The sequence below is a fragment of the Clavelina lepadiformis genome, chromosome 6, assembly GCF_947623445.1.
Source record: "Clavelina lepadiformis chromosome 6, kaClaLepa1.1, whole genome shotgun sequence".
In the NCBI taxonomy this organism is placed as follows: Eukaryota; Metazoa; Chordata; class Ascidiacea; order Aplousobranchia; family Clavelinidae; genus Clavelina; species Clavelina lepadiformis.
In genome coordinates this window covers 5,383,073-5,400,978 of record NC_135245.1, presented here as the reverse complement: position 1 = coordinate 5,400,978, position 17,906 = coordinate 5,383,073, and the positions used below count along the sequence as shown (strand labels likewise).

Here is a 17,906-nt window from a genome sequence, read left to right as displayed (position 1 = left end):
AAAGGCAAAATTGTACAGGAAAGATTTTCCATGCTTACTTCAAACTCAGTAGTCTTGACATTCTATGATTAACATTGAGTATTACAAACTAAAACCTTCCGGTATTACTGTGCATAAGTGCAGCCTGCATATATATGTAGCCTATGTGTATTTCTATAACTGAACACTGTTTCATTCCAACAAGTTTATAATGGTAATGACATGCTAGTTAAGCTACTTAAAGATTGCAGTTTAAAAATAAACCTTTTCCCAATTAGGTTAGGTTTAATTTGTTTCGTTTTGATTTGATTTTTAACTTCTGAAATTATATAATTGGGCTTTTAAATTCTATATATATTGCAGATACTTGTACACGGTGGCTTTGGCGTTTGCCAAATTTATAGGTCATAATACACCTTATGACATGGTGAACATTTGAATTTGTACACTGTGATAAACTTCATTCACCATGAGACGAACTTCAATTTTGGTTGTTGGTGTTTTGATTTGGTGCACAGCTTTAATTCTTCTTTTTCATAGCCAAGAGCCAAAGTGAGTACACTTACTGACTGATGATTTTCTTAACTGCAAACAGACTTGTGATATAGGTTTATATGCATAACACAGCTATAATCAGATAACCTTGATTGTTAAGGTATGCATATTGAATACGTGGTCAAGGATTAGTTTATTATGTTTGTATCTTATTGCATGCCAGTGCACAAGAGAGGAGCAAGGAGCAACAGCTAGACAAGGCTGTGCTGGCAATCGAAGAATTGCAGAATCAAAACAAGCTGCTTCAGAAAATGATACAACACTTTACGTTAGTATCAAGAATGCCCCAAAAGTTTAAAGCGGCAGTAGGAATATTTTTTTGCGATAATTATCCAATTACCATTTCAATATGTGCGTCTAAAATAAAAGTATGAAGTTCTTAAGTTTAGTATATTGGAATGTTTGAGTACTTATCTACCCTATCTTATCAATGTCTGTTTTTGTAGCAAAGAAAAGAGGCCTGATCTAGTTGAGAGTAAGGAATCGAGTGATGCTGCATTGATCAAGATGAAATCCAAACTCCAAGCTTGCCTTGACATGACACAAAATGGAAAGACTGCAGGACAAGTAAATAAAGAAAACAGCCCAGGAGGTATTTATGCTTTGGCTAAAAATTGAGTCAGATTATCATAGGTTCATACAATATGAAAGTGTCTAAAATAGGTAATACTTATTCTAATTTTGTTTCTAGAGTTAGTTCTTTAAATATCTTTCAGAAAATTCTTCGGTGTTGTCTTTTTCGTTTAATTATTTTTATAACTTTTAAATCCCTTAAAAACTTTCAGTTAAAATATCCATTACAAACAATATTTATTATTCCATATTATTGAGCTAAATTCTATGCAGTTAATTAAATTCTTATCTTCTCTTTTACATTTAAAAGCGACAAAAGAACATGAAATATTGGTGCGCAAGATAAAAAATAATCTGTTCGAGCTTTGGTACACTTTTGAACGAGAAATGAATGAAATAAAGTCACGTTCTACTGCAGAAGCTGAAAATATTGATGGAATGATGGCAAGATTAGCGACACAGCAACAGTACGACGTTTGTTTCTATTTTGTACTTAGTTCTTAATTGTTTGCCTTGTACGCTCTAGAAACACGGTCTAGTTTCATGTGTTCGTCTTGGTCGTAGGGTGATGGACTAACCAAATAACTAATGTGAGACGTTTGAATTTTAGAGCGGCTTTGATTGACGTGGAAGACCTGAATGCATTAAACAATGAATGGAGATCGAAAGAAGCTAAAGAATTGCAAGATTTAGTGCAAAAGCGTATCCGCTATCTGCAGGTGATTTAATTAATTTCGTGACGTTTTTCACAGGAAAAATGAAAAAGTTGCATCTTCCATCATGGGAAAAATATTCGCGACTTAATGAAAACTACCCAGGAAAATAAACCCAATTTTGAAACAGAATTACCAGGACGCTTTCAAATTGGCATAGCCGTATAAACCACCGTGAAAATTTTAACGATGTTACGCCACGAACTTTTCTTATTTCTTCGTAAACCCACACACGGCTGTGCGTAATTGTCATGTATCAATACTTCGAAGTGCGAAGGAATTGTTTGATGTTAAATTTAACGGAGAAATTTTAATGGTGCGTAAACTTCGTATAAAGGCAATAGAATTTTTTGATCGATTTATGGTGTGAAGGTCATTTCGATTCAAAGCACATCCATTTCGATTTAAGCACATTAAATATTTAAAGGTTCGAGCTATTTCTGGATCAAGGCATTATTTTCGTGGATTTTGTCTTCAATCTAGCGTGGCTTGCGTACGCAATACAGGGTACACCCACGAAATAGCTTCACGTTTCGTCTGGCCTTTTGTATATACAAGTAATTGCATGTTACGGTGTATTGTTGGTGCTGAGTTAAATATGAGTTTCATTTTATCCTCTGCCACCCAAAATCAAACGTTTCTTTGTATGAGAACAGACAGCTGTGCTCGATGTTTATTGAGCTTCGCTTACTATGATCTGAATGCTAAGTATAGCATCAAGATTAGACGACGGTGCTTATTACCGTCTGTACATCATTGTCAACGAAAAATTTCGACGGAGGATAGTTAGCTAATCGTATCTTATGTATGAAATTAATAATGTATTGAATATACAATAGGAATATTCTAAATTGAAAAAGATTTGGCACATCCATATCAGGTTCATTCGGATGCTATAAAAGCAAACTTTTTCAACCGTTGATATGTTTTCTAAGTTTTTATGACCATCGTGCGCTAGGAATAGCTGCAATTTCGAAGTACCAGTCACCAATAGGCTACGGTGCTTTTTGCTTTCACCCTTCGAATTCTAAAGGACAGCAGGCATTTCGAGAAAGAATTGAAAATGTCACTTTTTGTCTTGACTGATCAAGTACGGCACACTAGCGCAAGCTCGCTTGTTATTATGAATCACGAACACATCATATATTCTTTTGTATTTTTTCCCATGAACTGTTGTAAGTGAGAAGCACGGCGCAGACCGTTATCGCATATTTATACTTTATGGGAACATTTTACTGGTTGCGATTCTATCTCGCGCATTTAATCAAAGCACAAATAAGCTATATAGCAGAAATGATAAAAAAACATGTAAACTGTATGTACAGGTAAGGTATAACGCGTTCCAGATATAAAAAGCATTCTGTGGAGTTTTCGCTTAAAAAATGTGAAGACACATCTCTTCCAAAACTTTTCGCCCTCATTTACGTCTTCACACTGACAAATAAACTAAATTGCTGTTCCACTTCGAATCTTTGTATCTTTCCTCTGGAGATAAGAGCTAGCTCCGGCGTTGTTACGGCGTCGGCAAAGGCTTTCCGAGTGAAGAGTCAAACCCAAAATGTAGAAGAGACTTGTCTGGCGGACCGGCGGTTGAGAAACAAGTTTTAGATCCAAAGTATTTAACGTCCAGCTGGCCTTACATTAAGGCCGACTTGTTGTTAAACTTACCTTCGGCCCTTACCTTAAAGTTTCCGACATATACAAACACTTACCTCAACATGTAATTTGAATTTGCCATGAACTGCCTGATCATCCTATTATAGTATTTGCAAACATAATGCACTTTTTGTAACATAAAAATCTTGTTCCAATTCATCGCGAAGAAGGCCAAAATGGTGGTTTTGAAGAATCCAGAAGTGCCAGTGTTTTGTCATAATTGGCAAGTTTACTTGAGCACAAATATGCTATGCTATGATAATACAGTCGGTGTATAGATATCAGCGCTTGTGTAATGCATACAATATTTCGGCGTATCCGCTTTTCAAAATATTTACTAGTCTTCCCTTTTTAAGCAAATGTGGCGAGCGTCCTGTTGACATTCTATGGGCTACCAGTTGGAAACCACAGTTCTAAGGTTACTTTTACTTGCAAGATGTTGGTACAATAGTGTCATCGGTTTTCGCAGCCATCACAATTATATTATTTATCTTTAAACATACTTCCATCGCAAATCCGCAATACATTATGTTCATGTTTAAAATCAAATTAACGTTAAAACAATGCACATAGTTTCATACCCACAAATGTTTTTTGGTGCAGAACCCCAAAGATTGTAGCAAAGCCCGACAGTTGGTTTGCAATTTAAACAAGGGCTGCGGATTCGGATGTCAGGTTCACCATCTCGCGTACTGTTTCATGGTGGCCTACGGAACGCAACGCACTCTGATCATACGATCCAAAAACTGGCGCTACAACTCCGAAGGATGGGAAGCTGTATATCTTCCTGCCAGCGAAACCTGTCGTGTAGCTACTGGAGAGGCCATTAATTGGAATGGTTGGCAAACGTAGTTTTAGTTGTAAATGTTGCCGAAGATATACTGTATGTAGAATTGTAGAGCAATTAACTGTATTAAGCCCTGTAAATTAGGCTACGTTTGCATGTGTGTGATATTTTTACAGCATGTATTAGGCCTACGATGATAACATTAGGAATATCTTGTGCCTGAAAGTGAAACGCACTGGCATATCAACTTTCCAGCTTTTTGTGAATACGCTTGGTGGGTGAACGATAATATTTTGTTTACTTTGACACTCTCGATAAATGCAACATTACCAACAGAGAGATTCAGGCAATTAGGTCGCTGATACGAATTGTTGCAAAAACATTTTCATTTTCCGTTGATTCAATTTAAACGTTTAAAGCGGCAGTGGGTAAACAATTCTGGTTGAATAAATAATTGTTTTTCTTTCTCTCGGAAAAAAACGAAATCATTTACGACTGTACACGAACCACTTACATAATTGACAAGCTTCTTGCAGTGAAGTCGTTAACTTTACAGGCCTCTGAGATTTAACTAAATGAGCAGCTCGGAAAGCACTTTTTCACCGAGTTGTGATTTTTCTGATATCGATTCACCAGTTTAAGCCCGAGAAGGACTTTCTTGGCGTGTTTGTTGTGCGCCGTTTACTTGCTCTCAACTCTCACGTATTGACCTTCTTCGATGAGTTGTTAGTTGTGATTTTCTTCAAGTACAGATACGTTTATTTCATTGGTTGCAAATGATGCTTAACAATCTGATAGCAATATTTCATTTGTTATTTTTATGTTGAAGCGACTCAGTGATAAAGTATTGTTTCTACTGCTCATTTATTTAAACCTCGGGGTCTTTGACGCAAACGACTTCACTGCAAAAAGTTTGTTTGTCTTATCATAAATAATTAGATGCTCTGTTACGAAATCTGTTGAACACATTTCGGTTTTTACGCGTGATAAACAATTCTCAGCGAGAATTGCATGAGCACTGCCGCTTTAAACCGAACACCAAAATGGATCAGTCGGAAATAAAAATGTTTATGAAATAAATCGTATCAGCGACCTAGTTGCTTGAATTCCTGTTGGTAAAGTTGCATTTATTGAGAGCGTCAAAACGCTCAATCTTCAGAACTTCCCGTTTCGGTGAGAATAATCGTAAAACTTTGTTTGAGCCCCAAAACCAGACTGACAGCAAGTGGCCTCATTTCTACTTACTATTCACACATACAAGCGCAGTAATGTGTAAGAAAACTTATGATGTGTGTTAGTGGTATCAGAGTGGCCTCCCAAGCATTACACGACGTTGGAAACCGTTCGCGAAACATGTCATATCTGGTTACAAACAAATTCGTTTGGAAAGCGTTAGACATGTCTTTTTCTATGGATCCGAGCCGAAGCTTGGATCTTGTAAACTACATTTTTTATGCTCGGTTCTTTAATCGACGGCCCTACAGGTTGTAATCAGGATTTGCCGGGCTGGTGCATGGCTGTCTTGGTGATTGATTGACTTCCTTTGTTGTCGCATACCAGATTGTAACGATCGATAAGTCCATTTGTGATTGAATTTGCTCTTTCACATGTTAATCTAATGAAGCTACACTTGTCTCCCACTGCTCATCTATATTCTATTGTGTGCTGTTGGTTTGATTGCAGTTTACGTCGATATTTGGCAAGTTTAACAGTAGAATTGGCCATAAGGAAAGAGAGTTGCTTCAGCAATCATTTCCTTCCATTTGCGACTTTAAACTGACCGTAAAGCTAACAGCTTGTATCCTATCTCGCTGCGTGTATAGTGATGTGCTTTGTATTAGCAGTTGTTCTTTTCATAGTTGCTATTCGTAAATGCAAGCGTCAATTGCATATAATTGCTTTCCCGTAATTTGTAATACACGTGGGAGCTCGCTTTACTGAGGCAGCGCCTGTTCATTCTCAATTATTGTGGACAAAACTCTATCCAATTCTATGGTCTCCATTGGTAACTTTTCCGGCGATCTGCTTGCAATTGTATGAGGGCTATTATAAACTTGTTTTAAGGAAAGTTTGTTTTGCTTTTTAGGAGAACAAGCGACAAAAGACATCCAGACCGTCTCTCTTCCAATCGTGGATGGCATCATCAATGCACCTCCTTATCTTCCGCTTGGCATCCCGGAAGATCTTGCTCCGAGGTTGCTCGGGCTCCACGGCAACCCGTCGGTCTGGTGGGTGGGACAATTCTTAGGCTACTTGATGCGTCCTCAGCCCTGGCTGCAGGAGGACCTTGATGGTGTGGAGAAGCAATCTAACTTCCAACATCCCATCGTAGGGTAAGGATCATGCATCATAACCGCTCATATATGTGGACTTTGTGATACTTTATTTGGATCGTGTATCGTTCCTTTCAAACCTTCGCCATATCTCTCAAGTAACATACTTCGGTTTCTTTTATTTTATTTGTTGTGTTTGTCTTTTTTTATAATAAATTAAAAAGCTTAATTTTATTGATAATAACCTTGTAGAATGTTTGTGTAGTTGTTTCAAGACACAATTTTTTTATCACATACCCGAACTCGTCTAACTCCAGTTTATCATCTAAGCTTAATTTAAGTCTTAATTTAACCGTTACTAAAATCATTTATACCCCTTTACTCATAACCAAGCTACCTATCTCTACCAACGTATTCGGTCGGTGAAATACAGTAGTTACTTGGTGACGTAAATTACTCAAAACTTACCGTAATTTCTGCGCTATACAAAGGGTCCATGTACGTCGGACCGACAAAGTGGGAACGGAAGCGGCTTTCCACGCCATAGAAGAGTACATGAAGCATGTAATAGCCTGGTATGATAAGTACGATCTGCGGATGTCGAAGGAAAAATCTGGCGAGAAAGCAACAAGGCGCGTGTATTTGGCTTCTGACGATACATCAGTGTTGCCAGAAGCGAGGAAGATGTAAGATATAAAAACGTTTAAATAAATACACGAACGTGCGTGCATTTATCATAAGCCTGTTTGTTCATGTGTTGTTATTTCTGGGTGCATGCCGATCTTTGACGGAACTACAAAACGTCATGCTATAATTTTCGCAATGGAAGTTTAACCAAATTAGAGCTGTTTTTGCTTATTTTTTCAAGGCATGTTTTTATAATTGATTTAAATTAGTAACATTTAGCAAAATACTGCCCATGTGGATGGATAGTATGAAATTATAATTTTTTTGCGTTTACTGTTGCAACTGTGAAGCATCATGGGTTACGAAGGGATGTCCTTTTCAGAACATCCAATAGGAATATCTTATCATTGAGAACAACCTGTTTTATTCAATGAATATTTGAATATACAAGAACTTGTTATTTTTTGTCCAAAACGCAGTAGTTAAACGTAGAATGGTTTAATTTCTAATATAAAAATGCAGAAAAAAGGTTAGAAATGATCATGAATGTTTGTACAATGACATTTTAGTGCATTGTGGCTGTGCTGAGGTCAAACTTGGTTTGGCGACAGGCAAGCATACTGGTTACACCTGTTCGTTTTTACAGGATTTGACTTGTACAAGGTTGCTTGCCAGGCAAAAACATGATCGAAATACTGTTTCGATATTCCGTATTCTAAATTAGTTAATCCAGGTTAATCCGAAATATGCGGACAAGGACATCCTTAGCAACCGACTATGGTTTTGTGCTATTGCTATATTTGCTACTGTTCCCATTATTGCAGAATGTACATGGTTATATTTGAAAACAAGTGCGTATACACAAAAGCTTTGCATGACCCGATTTTAACTCAACTTTTTCCGCAGGTACCCAGATTACGTATTCCTGGGTGACACCGCGATCGCTGACTCGGCAAGTTTGCGAAGTCGTTACTCGAAGGGTAGCTTACGTGGTGTCATTGTCGACATACACTTCTTATCGAAATGCGATTATCTATCGTGCACTTTCTCGTCTCAGGTAAGAATCTCCCAATAAATATTGACGTATTCATTGATGCTGATGTAGTCTTTGCATTGTATTTATTTTCCCGAAGCAATCGACTCACACTTGCATTGACTGAGGTTTCTATACCCTGAAACCACCGTACACGCAAACATTATTGGTAAATCTCTGGTGATTGTCACTTTCTGCTTAGAGAGCTTTCTGACTCTATTCTCATCCACACTTGTTTGTTATTATGCACACACTCTTGCTAGCTTGTTGGCGGTGATGCATTTTCCCATGTTAAAAAGAGCCTGCAATTTGGGCGAATTTTTTACTCGATTCGTTGCAAGAATGCTTTCACAATTCACAGTGTAGCATGTTCTTCTGCAACTAAAACTTTCTATCACAATAGCCAAAAATGCTAAATAAAGAAAACCAATCGAAAAGCATTGCACATTCAGTATGTTAGAAAGTAAAACCACTTTATATACTCACAGGTTTGTCGTGTCGCCTATGAGCTGATGCAGACCTTGCACCCTGACGCATCAGCAAAGTTTCATTCTCTCGACGATATTTATTACTACGGCGGGCAAACAGGACATGAACAGCAGGCCGTTTACGGACACGAGGCCCGGTCCGATACCAAAGAAATAAACATGGAGGTCGGCGACGTGGTAGGTATTGCCGGAAATCACTGGGACGGTTATTCAAAAGGGATCGATAAACGGACTCGAAAAGTCGGTTTATATCCATCGTATAAAGTAAAGGAGATCTTTAAACTGGTTAAGTATCCAACCTATCCGGAAGCAAACGCAACGTAGGACGCGTTGTTATACATTTCGCGTTTTTTCGAATTTCGGGGTGAATTCGGTCCACAAAAATAGATTGCGCGCTGGCAAGATTTTTATTACGACCCAGGTTATCAAGAAAAAGTGCCATGACATATTGTTGCATGTAAAAATTTGAATGAACTATTCGATAGGTTTGGCGTATTTGTTGCACAGTTGATGCTGATAGTTTTCTAATCTTCAAACGTTAAAGTTCTTCAATGTTCTGCGGAAAATGTAGTAGTTAGTTATAGTGGGCGTTATGCTTCAAGCTATTTACAGTGTATTTTTGTTTACTAAGATTGCCGATAATCTAAAAATGTGTATCTTCCTTTTTTATTTTTTTTCATCATTGTGTACTATTCATATCTATCATTTATTATTTTTCAAATCTAATCAATGAATAAGTCGATTTTTACACTTCGTTCAAGTACTTTCAATTGTGTGAAATAATGTGCAGCACATACTGTGTTCTGAGCATTGTTTGTCGTCTATGTAATAACCCAAGACCGTCACGGAGGACCCGTGGCATTTCATTTAATGATTAACAATTATTTTTTTTTGTTTTCTATAATCGCGTTTTTTAGCGCAGCACTGTTTTGCTATCTGAATTATTTCCGCTATTTTTCTATTATCGAGTTGCTTTCGAGGTTTTCTGATAGAAGGTATACCTTGTGCACTTTATGTAATTACGTACTGCTATGAATGGGTATAGACGTGCCAATCACGCAAAACGTACGGTTGAAGTTGTATCAGCATTGAATTAACCGATGATTTATTGTTTCTTCACAGTGCATTTATGCTCATTATTTTGCATTAGCGGACCTAGAATCACTCTGTTATTATAAGGAGATATTCGTATCGTTTCTTGCAGTAGAATGGTTCATATTTGCACTTACCGCATACGCTCATGATTACTAATATAGCAGTGAAATGTATTTTAGCTAACCATAACACCAGCATCCAGGTTTAATAAGACATTTTTAAGAATAGTTTTTTTTAGATTGTCCTGTCATTTATTATCTATAGCGCATGATTTTCATTGAAATTTATGTTCCATTTTATGGTTGATAACATGTTTTGTTCCCGAGTCGTTTTAAAAATGCAATTATTACGTGATTTTTGTAGATTTTATTTTGTTGTGCTCTGGCCTTGCAACTTTAATCGTGTTTGGATTTTTTGAAGTTTTTCATCTAGGAGCGTTGTTTTCTAAAAAATGATCTTTGTTTTAGGAAAAATTTCAACATTATTTAACGGATACTTTTATAAACGTCTGAAATAGTTCAGTACCGCAAACAATCAAAAATAAAGCAAAATAAGAGACGTGAAAATACTGATTTGTGTTCTTGTTTTGACTATTACAAGCATTTTGAATAGAACCCTTCGGGCACCAAAATTAGTTGACACGAAGAAATAAGATTATCACTTGTAGAAAATCTTACTTAGCAATGAAATAAGACCAATTGTTATGGCCGGATTATCCAACTGCTGGACCCTGAAGTTGTTCATAGTAATTAAAACTGTTTTAAAAAACTAACAAACACTATTTAACTACCGTCTTCTTGCAAACGTTTTTCAGAAAATTGCCCAAATTTTATATAAGCTTATACGTAAGGGAAATAAAATGTCCTATTTCTTCTGCTGATGTTACCTTGCGTGGGGCCTATGGAAACTGCCACACTTGCCACTACGTAAATCAGGCCCTGCAACAGCATATCGAGTTAACAATTGCAAAAAGACATGAAAATATTATCTGATTGCAGCTATAGTCTGACCATTTTGAACTTATTCTGTTATTTGTCAAAAACGCATCTCCAATGCAGCATTGGCCTGCACAAGTTTGCAAACCGAAAAATTTTATCACCAATAAGAAACAAGACCAAAATATTTGCGAGGTCTTCGGACGATCTGACTGGGTAGTGTTCCGTTAGATATAGTCTCTTGAGGAGCGTTACATTATTGTTAAACCTTTGCCATTCGTCTGGATGTTAAATCTATTCACATCTTCCGGCAACCGAAAGTGAAGGCACGCAAGACGTCGCCGTATCATCAATCGATGTTATATTTTCTCCGCACCATTTCGAAAATGGTCATGTAATGTTCTGCATTTGGCTAACCGCATTATTTTTGTTTCATTGCTAATGATCCTGCTAATTTCTTAGATAGCACTAGTTGTATGACATTTCTATACCCTCTTGAGCAGCACTGTGCCACAGCGTTGGCAATTGCAATTGTGTCGATTTTATGTTGATTAACTATCATAATACTTGCTAAGCAACAAATGACAACAATTTTAGCAAGCACTTTTACTAAAACTCTTTGAAATATTGCAATACTTTTCAATCAAAACATAAGCAACAACGTAAGACACCGTAATTGTAGCGCTGTGATTGTAAACAGTCTTGTTAAAACAAGAAAAAATGTACATAAATCTGTGAAATAGAACTTTTCCCATCGTTGAAGGGTGAAACTGAAGCAAATTGCAAAAAACAATTTCAGTGACCCTTCTACGTAGAGCTCGACACCGCTAACTTTTTCAAATGATCCATGAAAACTTGCAAGCTGACGTCGTCGGTAAGCACAGGCGCTGAACCATCCTAGAAACGAGAAAAATGTGAAAAGGCAAAATTTGCATGGCTTTTTCTTAATTTTTACTCGATCATGACACCAAATTACTTACGGGTTGACCACCCCACATAGTGTTGTTGTGAGTTTGCGACGGGTTGACTTTATGGAGAAGAAAACGCGCTTGGGAGCCGCCGTGTTGGGTTTCGATATACCTGAAAAAATACTTGTTTCAATCAATCTGGAATGCAGTTAATAGAGCTCAGTGCGCACGTCCAGTGTCACACAAACGCGGAATGTGGCCTATTTTGCTGTACGAAGGGTGTAACATTATCAGTTTCAAATTCTGTCGAACCTTGGAATTGGAAATCTTGTTGCCAAAATATCCTGGGCATCATCCACTGGCGCTTGCAAAAGCTGTCTGAAGTTTTCGTATTCTGGCTTATCGTGATATCCAGCCTTCTTCCATTGATCTATAGTCTGTGTCAACAACAAACACGAATGCAGAAGTCGTAAAATGCTTCACAAAACAAAAATTATGCGCACCATTAACCAATCGAATTTTACCTCTCCGTGGTAGATAAGGACTTGGAAAAAGGAGTCAAGGAGTAATATCTTGTCCGCTTGTATACTGGCGCTGTCCAGGAGGACAGGCTGTATTGACAAAATACTTAATATTATTAACAAATTCAGCCGACTAACAACCGTTGATGTGAAAAATACACAACTTTTTCGACCAACCTCGGGTGGGCCGTTGAACGAGTAACTATACAAGACGGGTTGGATCATAATCAAGGAATTAGTGAGATCCTGTTTGTCAAACTGATAGCGGTAGTAGGCAGTTTCATCCGGACTGTGGCCGAATACTTGTAAGAAACTAGATCGACGCAGATGAAACATAAACTGCAAAAATCACATTATGTGTTAAGAAAAGAAGAGGTTGTGCAAACAAAGGGGTTGTAGAAAGTTGACTTCAACCCATACTTGCGGATATAGTGAGAAATTTTCCATAAATCTAAAGGTCTCAGAAGCATCTTTCTGGAAGTCTCCAAATTTCTGACACTGCAAGAAAAAAATTCCTATTTAATAGTTGAAACTACAACACTCACCCAATGATGCCACCTACAGACAAGCTTACATCATAACCACATTCACACCACAACCTACCAGCCTAATAAGCATTCTATCCAGCCACCTTAAAATATCAGGACCATCATCGTTTTGTGATCGGTAGATTGCAAGTCGTGCCATCAACACTGCAGCTGCCTCCTGATCAAAACCGGCAGTGATATGAGCTAAGCCTGTGCTAGGATCGGCCCAGCTAAAAATTATGCACAATTTTGAAGTGAAAGTCAAGGGCAAGCGCAAACAAATACATTATTAAAAAAACTATTTATGATGAAAATTAGTTTCAAACTGTAATATTTAGACATAGCCACATTGAGAAAAAATGACTACGAAACCCACTTTCTAGCTACAGTTGTAACTCTTATCCGTCTCTGGCCACTGGAGTGTATGTAGCGTGTGATGAATTGCACGGTCCCACGACCACCTTGAGGTATTGGAGCATTATGCTGTGTAGAGAAAAGGATTCGTATTGAGTATACACAGTCTATGGAAACAAATAAAATATGAGTACTTAATATAAACTATTTCACTTATACACTTTTATTAAACTGTGGTATATATATACCTGATTCACCACTTCCAAATACACTGCAAATGCTGTGCTGGGATCTACACCACTTGCTTTCCACTGGGTAGTACCACCTATCCCAATTTCGTTTTCAGATACCGAGGCATTTTTGGCATTCATGGAAACACAAGGACCAATAATACCATTTACTTTCACCTCCCTTGACGTCTATTGTTTAAACATGAAGGTTATGAAAATTGTTGGTGTCGGTCAAGTTTAGAATTTTTTACCTTTATCTCCATAACAGCATTGAAAGCCATGTTAAATTCTCCTTTGCTGTCTTTTGAAAATACTTTCTGGAATGTTTGTTTAAACAGGGAAGTGTTGAAAGAATCTCCCATCACCATCAAGCCACTGCAATTTGAAAATACAAGTTTGTGCTTAGTATTCGCGAAGGACAGATATGTAAAACTGCCCAACCTTTCCGGGCCACAATTTTACTGGATGATTTCACAAGGGTCACATCTTTGGGATTCATATTTAAGAGGAAGGTAAGCATTTTTTACACTGATTAAACTTATCAAGTATGAAATATTTTTGGATAAAGTACGGTATCAGCCATAAAATACACAAAGGACCGCTGTTGTTTCAATGAATATTTATCTCTTGAAAGCAGGCATTAGAGTAGTAATGATTTGCCTCAGTACTTCAGCTTCCGGCATTAACTTTTTCTGCAGTAATAACTACATGGGCCTTTTACTTAAGCAATTTGTAAAAGTGTCTGATAAAAAATGAAATGATGCCAATGACTTCGAAAATGGTGTTAAATATACTTTTCAGTTAAAATACCAAACCAGAAACAAGTCGCAGACTCCACATAAGCTTAAAATGAGCAGCATGCAGCGAATTTGACACTGCAGTAAGAGACAGAAAAAGAACTATCCCATACCACTGGTCAGAAGAGGACCATTGACCACACTTAAAAATATATTCCAATATGCTATATCAACATTATCTACCCGGTCATAGTTGTACAGCATCTCATTTCATGGAGGCCAGTTTGATCAAGTGCACAAGCAAATATGTCAATCACGTGACCTGTGTTTGCAGCTCGAGTTGCCAGTGCTTCATAATGCTGTGTACGTCAAAATGCTTAAATCAATGTTTGTCCTAGGCTACAAATCCTATGATAAACTTGGATTTTTTTTGTGGAAAAACTTTCAAAAATCTTTTACTGATAATAATACAAACCTTCACGGCCTTCTTAGTGTACTTGTTGTTATCTTTTTCAATGTCATACCAGGAACGAATAGTATGCTCTAGGCTCTCATCAATGATCATGCCTGGACCTTGGGTACATGGACCACCCATAAAAAGCATTACACGAGACGCAACGTTAGGAAAAGTGCACTGTGAGACAAAAATTAAAACATTAGCTATATTCATGCTGCGCCTTGTTTCGCACTAACCATTTTTAGAGCATTGAACTTGTACAAAAAAATTACAAAATTACCTCTAGAAGTCCAACAGCTATGGACAAAGCAGCACCAACAGATCGAACAGCACGTTTTCCTTGACTGACAGGCCATGGGTCACGTTGCAGCTCACCAAGAAGATCAGTAACAAACATGTCGCATTTGTGCAGAGGTTGCAGAAATCTAAAATGGTCAACAAAGCATTTTATCTTTGCTTGAAGTTTTCATATTTAGTTAAGACTTTTAAAACGAACTTTTTATACTAAACTTTACCTGTTTGCCGGTAAATTTTGGGGTGCGGCCTGTGGTTGACCTGGTTGATTTTGTGGAGTATTTGGTAGTTTGTTTAAGCCGAGCATTTCCTGGAAGATAAAAATCATAACTTACAATGAAAGAGAGAATTAAAATACGCTAGTTAAGCAAGTTGTAGTAACCAATATAACCAAATACTACACTGCCACAAAATTTACACTATCTGTAGAGCTATTTAGTGAGTGAGCGTAATTTAGTCTTTCATGGAAATTTTTCAAATCCATTAAATCAGGGTAGCATTGTTTATGAATGTTCCATAAATGCTGTAATAACGTTTACTAATATTGCCGTGTCAGACATCGTGCTTACAATGACAGTTACCTAGCCTCCGATAGAACTTGCTACCTAATGCAAAGTAGGTCACACCTAACTCTAGTTACCTGTATTTGTTTTGCTGCGAGATCTTTAGTGCCCCTGAATACATAACTTTTTGTGATTCCTTCTGTTCCCAACTCATGCACTTGCACCATCCTTCCATAGGTGATGAGACCGATCAGCGCGTTGTTGGGCAGTAAGCTTAAAGACATCTGCAGGGATTCCTTCATGGCCTGCATCAATAAATGTTATACTATGACACCTTTTTGTCACATACTGACTAAACCTGCATTATACTCAGCTTTTTTAAATTGCAAAGTGCAAATCAAAACAGGGAGGTCAAACTACTGAAATACAACCTCGACAATATCACAAGTAACCACACCTCTTGAAAAATACTAATAATAACATTAATGAAGCAAAATATTTAATAAACGGTCCATGACATGTATACCTGAAGGTCTTCCTCTTCCATACAAGTGTCAAGAACGAAGAGGAAAACAGGGCCAACTGGTGCAGGACCATGCATCTGATATTCAAGCGTAGTAAATTGTGGAATTAGTTCTGCCGGTTGGTGTGTCTCTGAAATCGCTGCATAACTCGCAGGAAACTGAAAAATGTGACAGTAAGTTATGAACACAATAAACGCCACACTCAATTTATAATAAATAACAAAGTATATATATATATATATACATATATACTGAAGTGCATAGTGTTACCATTGACAGCATGATGCAAAAAAATGATATACATATTTTGAAAATATGTAGTATATATAATATGTTATATAAACAATTAACTCTGTGTGCTGTTTAAAAGAAGCAACTTAAAATTAGAAACAATAACTGAAGCTGCTATAACCAGAGTTATATTGCAGCAGTTTGCCAGAAAATGACAACAAAACATGTTTGGTCATTTGCAGCCCAGCTTCATGTTTTCTGCCAAAAACTCTGACTCAATGAACAATTCTATATCATATCTTGTAAGAAAGAAACAATTAAGTGTGACGGATTGACTTCAACTGTTACATTACAAACACACACAGAATATGCAGCATGCTGGCAGATAACACAGGTGTAGAAAAGACAAATTAAAAATAAACTGAATGTTGATGCCGACAAAACTAAACAGTAATGGCGGACTAACGCCTAAATGCAACAACGCAGCGAGTGGCGGGAAAAAATTTGAAAGCAAAAAGTGGTTATTATATGTGAAGTCTGGCTATATCAAAGAATGACTTTTACACTAAAAACTTTTAGGATCCTACCGGAATGGTCGTATTAGTGATAACATTGAAATATGCAGGGTAACTTCAGAGCCACTTATCTGGGGCTTGGGGGATATGTGTCCATAACGTATAAAGCTATGCAACGTGCATGCTAACAAATATAGAAATTGGCACCAAAACTTACAGGATTTCTCTGATAGCAGAAGTTGCAATTCCAGATCTTACTTCGGTAATCAACTTGGCTGTTGCAAAACGACAGCTGTTAGTAAATTAAACATACAAAGTTGCGTTACAAAACCTACTCTACAGCTTACCAAAGAGGGTTCAGAATCGCTCTGCAAGTCGGTCGAGTACAAGTAATAGGTTCATATTGGATAGGAGGTAAGTCGACCCTTTCTTTAAGAGGTGTAAATAAGCAGGAAAGGGGAACCACCATCCTGGTAGCTTCCAAGCGTGAAGACGGCCAAACATTCCAACTAAATCGAATCCCATCTCTTTCCTCATTTTGAAGAATATATTCCTGATATGTTGCCATTGCTGCTTTATGCCAATTGCTGTTTTAACGGAGTCAGTTTCGTGTTGACTACTGGTAAAAATAAAATTTAGCCTTATAGACAAAAAGAAATAAATTTTTAAAAATAAATTGACATGTAGGCTATGTTTTGACATTGTGTTTTCCGTTGCTATTTCCTATGTAAATAAGCCACTATTCAAAACTGAGTACAACAATCTGATATGACATTTGCATATAGAAAAATTCTAAAATTCTATCTAAGCCAGCAAACAGCAGATTGTGCATAAACGGAGTATAGCCGGGAAGCCAGTGCATGAAAAAACATTCTATCCTGCTGATTCAAACTAAAAGAAAACAACTTAAATGCGACTCAACGTAACATACAATTCATATCATCACATGCAGAATTTCATCCTGCATAACAATTTTTTAACTATGTCACTTAGCTAATAATGTTACAAATAATTGTACAGGTAACTTATATCCTGGAGCCATTCTATGACAAACAAATTTTTTAATTTCACATGTATTCGAGCTGATTTTATCGTTTTCTGATCAGTGTGTTTTATCATAGACATCAAACGGTTTCAGTATTAAATTTTTGGAAAACAGTTTTATTAGAAAATTCAGCCTTATTTCACATAAATCTTCAAGTATCACACAAAAAATCAGGTAAACTTTAATAAATTATTTCAGCCGTGCAGTTCTTGAAGACTCAAAAATGAGTAGTATGCGGGTGTAGTGACATAACTTGTCACCCATTGTTATGTCATAAATTTCATTCTGATTATGGTTATGAACAGGCTGGGCAACCACTCTTATAAAAAGAGCATCACTCCCGCTT

The 17,906-nt window shown here is 37.1% G+C and overlaps 2 protein-coding genes across 2 annotated transcripts; one reads left to right on the top strand and one right to left on the bottom strand.

The window, feature by feature from the left end:
• Window positions 1–346: 346 nt before the first annotated feature.
• On the top strand, window positions 347–10,345 carry LOC143462431 (alpha-(1,6)-fucosyltransferase-like). The gene is made up of 10 exons (XM_076960598.1): window positions 347–531; window positions 698–802; window positions 981–1,126; window positions 1,418–1,574; window positions 1,718–1,826; window positions 4,080–4,314; window positions 6,350–6,596; window positions 7,028–7,222; window positions 8,070–8,220; window positions 8,685–10,345. The coding sequence occupies exons 1-10, from the start codon at window positions 449–451 to the stop codon at window positions 9,006–9,008; spliced, it is 1,752 nt and encodes a 583-aa protein (XP_076816713.1). The 5' UTR covers window positions 347–448; the 3' UTR covers window positions 9,009–10,345.
• Window positions 10,346–11,303: 958 nt separating this feature from the next.
• Window positions 11,304–17,188, bottom strand: LOC143462530 (protein transport protein Sec23A-like). The gene is made up of 18 exons (XM_076960735.1): window positions 16,863–17,188; window positions 16,733–16,790; window positions 15,772–15,927; window positions 15,383–15,550; window positions 14,964–15,052; window positions 14,729–14,873; window positions 14,467–14,625; window positions 14,235–14,350; window positions 13,506–13,629; window positions 13,273–13,443; window positions 13,047–13,153; window positions 12,747–12,900; window positions 12,564–12,641; window positions 12,321–12,482; window positions 12,147–12,233; window positions 11,935–12,059; window positions 11,695–11,794; window positions 11,304–11,611 (listed from the first exon to the last, which is right to left on the bottom strand). The coding sequence occupies exons 1-18, from the start codon at window positions 17,081–17,083 to the stop codon at window positions 11,522–11,524; spliced, it is 2,310 nt and encodes a 769-aa protein (XP_076816850.1). The 5' UTR covers window positions 17,084–17,188; the 3' UTR covers window positions 11,304–11,521.
• Between the last annotated feature and the right edge of the window lie 718 nt (window positions 17,189–17,906).

Excerpts from the sequence above, each read along its gene's own strand:
- LOC143462431 (XM_076960598.1), top strand. The coding sequence starts at position 449 with ATGAGACGAACTTCAATTTTGGTTGTTGGTGTTTTGATTTGGTGCACA. Across the intron at positions 1,127-1,417 it reads TAAAGAAAACAGCCCAGGAG|CGACAAAAGAACATGAAATA; the intron begins GTATTTATGCTT and ends TACATTTAAAAG. Across the intron at positions 6,597-7,027 it reads TTCCAACATCCCATCGTAGG|GGTCCATGTACGTCGGACCG; the intron begins GTAAGGATCATG and ends CGCTATACAAAG.
- LOC143462530 (XM_076960735.1), bottom strand. The coding sequence starts at position 17,083 with ATGGCAACATATCAGGAATATATTCTTCAAAATGAGGAAAGAGATGGG. Across the intron at positions 15,053-15,382 it reads TCGCAGCAAAACAAATACAG|GAAATGCTCGGCTTAAACAA; the intron begins GTAACTAGAGTT and ends TTTATCTTCCAG. Across the intron at positions 11,795-11,934 it reads ACAAGATTTCCAATTCCAAG|GTATATCGAAACCCAACACG; the intron begins GTTCGACAGAAT and ends GTATTTTTTCAG.